The 4392-nt window shown below is 38.0% G+C and overlaps 1 protein-coding gene across 1 annotated transcript; it reads right to left on the bottom strand.

The window, feature by feature from the left end:
* Positions 1 to 1062: 1062 nt before the first annotated feature.
* On the bottom strand, positions 1063 to 4061 carry LOC125471679 (protein DETOXIFICATION 55-like). The gene is made up of 2 exons (XM_048572381.1): positions 3777 to 4061; positions 1063 to 3684 (listed from the first exon to the last, which is right to left on the bottom strand). The coding sequence occupies exons 1-2, from the start codon at positions 3822 to 3824 to the stop codon at positions 2176 to 2178; spliced, it is 1557 nt and encodes a 518-aa protein (XP_048428338.1). The 5' UTR covers positions 3825 to 4061; the 3' UTR covers positions 1063 to 2175.
* Positions 4062 to 4392: the final 331 nt, after the last annotated feature.

Below are 4392 nucleotides of genomic sequence, written 5' to 3'. Positions count from 1 at the left end.
GACACCGCAAGAAAAAGACTGCAACACGGTTTAATGATCTTGCAACTATTGTTAAGGAAACACTACTACGAGACTCCACAAACATTGAAATTCCTTCTCATAGTTCTTTGCCATGCACAATAACCACAAGAAATAAAACCACCACCCTTGACTCTGAACAACAACTGTCGCTTAAAAATCTGAGCTTGAGTTGTAAGCCATGAACCCTACAAAGACTTTACTCTGACAAAGTGAGCTGACGAACACAACCACAACCATAAATGTAAAGACTCACCAGAGATAAGAGTGGCCACAATCAAAGGATGAAGATAGTTATGAGATAGGAAGCAAGGAGGAAAACAGAGAGAAAAGACTACAGAGAGATTAATGCCGAGTCTAAAGACAGGGGTCAACGAGGGAAGATAATTTCTCTCATAGGGGAGAGTTTTTTCAAGGAAATCCTACCGTTGTCACCTTTCTTTTAATGTAAAAAAACGTTACGTAGGAAAATAAGGTCTCTACCATAGGCCCATCTTCTTCGCCAATTTGGACTTCGAGGATTAAAAGCCCAAACTAATCGAACTCTAACAAGATTTGTGGAGAGGTGAAATGGTTTATATTGGGATGGTTTGGCTGCATCTAGAAGTATTTTCTTCTTTGTAGGTAGCGCTTTATTATTAACCGTGTAGATAATATCGTTTGTTAAAAAAAAAAAATATTATTAACTGTGTAGATAATATCGTTTGTTAAAAAAAAAAAAAAAACTAAGTTATCTAAGGACTGATGTCTGCATTCATCTTTTATCTGCACTGTTTTATTATTATGTCTCCTGATTTTATTTAGTTACTTAATTTAGAGACTACGTAAAAAGCAGGGAGTGCATAAAGTAAATTGCGAGTGATTAGTTAGTATCTGTAATTATCTAACAACTTATGAAGAATCCAACGGAGGCTTCGGAGTTGTGGAGGGGGCAGGTGAGTGAGTTCAGAGATGTGATGGTTAAGATTGATAACCAGGGACCGCGTCATCCTGGAAGTATTCCGTCGGCAAGGGCGTGCAGGGAAGTTGGAAGAAGCCGGAATTTGGAACCTTGAAAATTAATTGCGATGGTGCTTGGAAGTCAAAGACGAGGTTGGGTGGTTTGGGGTGGCTGTTAAGAGACTTTGCTGGGATTTTAAAGCGAGCTGGGGGTGTGGGGAAATTTATTTTTTGTTCTGCCATTGCTGCTGAGGCTGCTGCCGTGAGGGCAGCATTGATATTTTACAGAAACAGCGGTGGAGGTCGAGTCTGACTCCCAATCTTTGATTCGTATGATTAATAGATAGATGGAAAGGGATGCAAGATTCTTTAGCTATGCATTTTGATTTTGTTAAGTTTGGGTTCGCTTCCCGGGAAGGTAACTTGGCTACTCACGAGATGGTTTCGTTTGCTACCTAGCATGGTGGCAAGTTCCTTTGGAATGAGATTGGTTTGAATTTTTTATTTAATATTCTTGCAGTTGATATAAACCTTGTCATTCGACTTTAATAAATTTTTATCTTTTTGACAAAAAAAAAAAAAAAAAAAAAAAACAACAACAACAACTTATGAAAAATTTTATGTGCTATAGGGGTAGTTTTTCTAAATAACATCTTGAGGCTAGTTCAAGCATGGAGGAGGGTAAGGTAATGAGTTAAGGTTATAATTATTTTAGAGTTTAATTCATGTGATGTAATAATAAAGATAATAAAAAAAATTTAGAAAAATTTAAACTAAAGAATATGGACATACCAGAAACAATCGAATCGCCAAGTTAGACCAAGTTAGAGTTGAACTATGATTGTAAGCCTAAGTATTTTATAATGGTAGCTAGTAAGCCTAATTTCCACCCTAAAATCAGATACACATGTAAAGATCAAAGTTATAAGATAATATAAATTTGTATGACTAGTACAAGAAGAATACATGTAAAACTATAAACAAGTAACACCTAGAAATAGCTCGACAGCAACCGCAAAAACATTACAAATCGTAAATTACAACGAATAATGGGAACTATTTGTGCGATTGTTCTTCTATCGATCAATCAGCATTCAAAATATTCTACTTCTTTAGAAACACCAACATCTAGTCTCTTCACATTCAACCATCTATTTGCTATGCATGTGAAATGCATACACACTTTTCCCACGAAATCCTTTGGACATTTCAAATCTCCTAATTTGCAACACCCTCTTCACATTTGACTGTTTCATCTGCATGTGCAAATGCAGCCATTCCATGATTATTCTTTCCTACAAACTCTTTCGTCTTGAGCCATTCTTTCTCCCAATCTGTCTTATGGACCACTGTTAATATAGACACCACACATGTAACTTGAGCTGCTAGAAGCCCATAACAAAGCCCTTTGAACCCTAATCTCCAAACAAACGTCAAGACTATTGCAACAGGCGCACCTACCATGTAAAATGAGTAAAAGTTAATCCATGCCCCAATGCCTGGCCTAGCACTTCCTCTCAAAATTCCACAACTTGTAGTTTGTGGACAATTTGCAATCTCACATAGTCCAACAATTGGTAGCACACCCATTGTTAGCTCCAAAACCTCATTATCATCTGTGAAAATTCTCCCCCATGCTTCTCTCCCCAGAGTGGTCAATAACAAGCCCAACAATGAGCTCATTAGTGCCATCCCCACCGCCACCACTGCTGCCAAACGTGCCTTTTTGGGTTGGCCTGCCCCTAGCTCGTTGCCTACTCGTGTAGACACTGATGCACTTAGTGTCGTTGGCAATGTGTACATGAGAGATGTGGTTTGTATCACTATGGCTGATGTGGCTAGGGCAATGTGAGGTTTGCGAAGGTAACCGGCTAGAATTGTCATGAACTCGTACCACCACCATTCTAAGCAAACTCCTAGGCAACTTTGCAAAGCAAGTCGAATTAGCATCCTCCATTCGTCATCTCCTAGCACTTTCCTCAACGAAAGTGGTACTACTTTTTTAGGTAATAATGGTTGGTACAATGTTTGCGATGTATCATACTTAGTAGTGGGTTCACATTGGTCCGCAACCAAACAATAAAAAGGCTTTTTCGTGATATGGGCATAGACCATGTAACCCACAAGAAAAAATAGAGTTATGAAATTGGTAAGAGAAGTGGAAATTGCTATTCCTTTGATCCCAAGGGAAAGAGTGAAGGTTAAGAAGATTGTGAGAGGAATGTGTAGAATGATTGCTAGTAAAGTGGACCACATGAGTGGCCATGTTGTGCTTTGACTACGTAAAAAAATACGTATGGGGTGAAGAAGGCTATTGGTAACAAGATCGGGGATGGCAAATTGGCAATACAAGCTTGCAATCCTTGTTATATCTTGGTTTTGATGGAGAAGGAACAATAGAGGTTCAAGATTGGACCAAAGCAAAGCAATTAGAAGAGAAGTGAGAAGCAATAAGAGAATAGTTCTCTGTAAAGTATGGAAAGCTATGGAGAAGTTTTGTGAACCAAAAGCTTGGCTGCATAGAGGCTCCATGCCCATGGCCAAGCCCGAGAGGACTGAGTAGCCAGTGATATTGGTGAAGCCAATGGCTAAAGCCCCACCTGCTAGCTCAAGACTTCCAAGCCTTCCCATGCACACAACTAGGACCATGTTTTTGAGGTAACCCACTAAACTCATGGCCGCAATTGGGAAGCCAATATGTGTCATTCTCTGAAGTTCTTCCACCACCTAGAACATGTTCAAGATTGGAAAAGTTCATAAAATGAATTAAAAAAATCAATATTAATTAATTAATGATAATATGCGATGAAGAAGATTACCTCTGCCATTGTCGGGTACTTTTGGGATTGCTCTGCTGCTTCAACCATTGCCTTTGTTTCTCTTTTACTTGTTTCTAGGCTGCTTGCTTAATTCCTTGTGTTATGACAGACAGAGAGTGAACGGAGAAAGAGGGGCAACTGTCTTGCAAAATTATTGAACATACATGCAAGGTATTTATAAGGATCGATATATGGTAGTTCTGCCGGTAGGGTTTGATCAAGTTTTCTTTTGTTTTCCGGTAGTTACCTATAGTTGTCCTTCTAAAGGTACAACTTTTTGATAGAATGAGAGCACTTTTAACTTAAAAGTTGTTTCAGATTTGACTTTAGTCAAGTTGGTTAGAGTACGTGTACTCTTCTTTTACATTGAAGTTTAAATCATTTTCCTTCTAGTTTAGATGATATAGTCTATTGTTTGTATTAGAAAGAAAAGAAAAACTTAAAAGCTCTTTTACAATGCTTTTGTCATCAATTTTTTGGTATACCAAGAATACGGCTACATGGAGTTGTTGTTCTATCAACTATGTGGATTTATTTATTTTTGTTATATTAATATGCTTTACAAATGATAAATATTAATCGTATCGTCTAACCTTATCACAATACGTATAATACA

Source organism: the organism of the source record quoted next, unplaced genomic scaffold (genome assembly GCF_019419815.1).
Source record: "Pyrus x bretschneideri cultivar Hongxiangsu unplaced genomic scaffold, Pyrus_bretschneideri_v1 Contig6, whole genome shotgun sequence".
NCBI classification, from domain to species: Eukaryota; Viridiplantae; Streptophyta; class Magnoliopsida; order Rosales; family Rosaceae; genus Pyrus; species Pyrus x bretschneideri.
Note: the sequence above shows the minus strand (reverse complement) of the source record. Positions and strands in the feature narration are given on the sequence as shown.

What these genes read in the sequence shown, in the direction of transcription:
- LOC125471679 (XM_048572381.1), bottom strand. Translation starts at nt 3,824, where the DNA reads ATGGTTGAAGCAGCAGAGCAATCCCAAAAGTACCCGACAATGGCAGAG. An exon ending in AGTACCCGACAATGGCAGAG is followed by an intron (nt 3,685 to 3,776) that starts GTAATCTTCTTC and finishes AACATGTTCTAG; the next exon opens with GTGGTGGAAGAACTTCAGAG.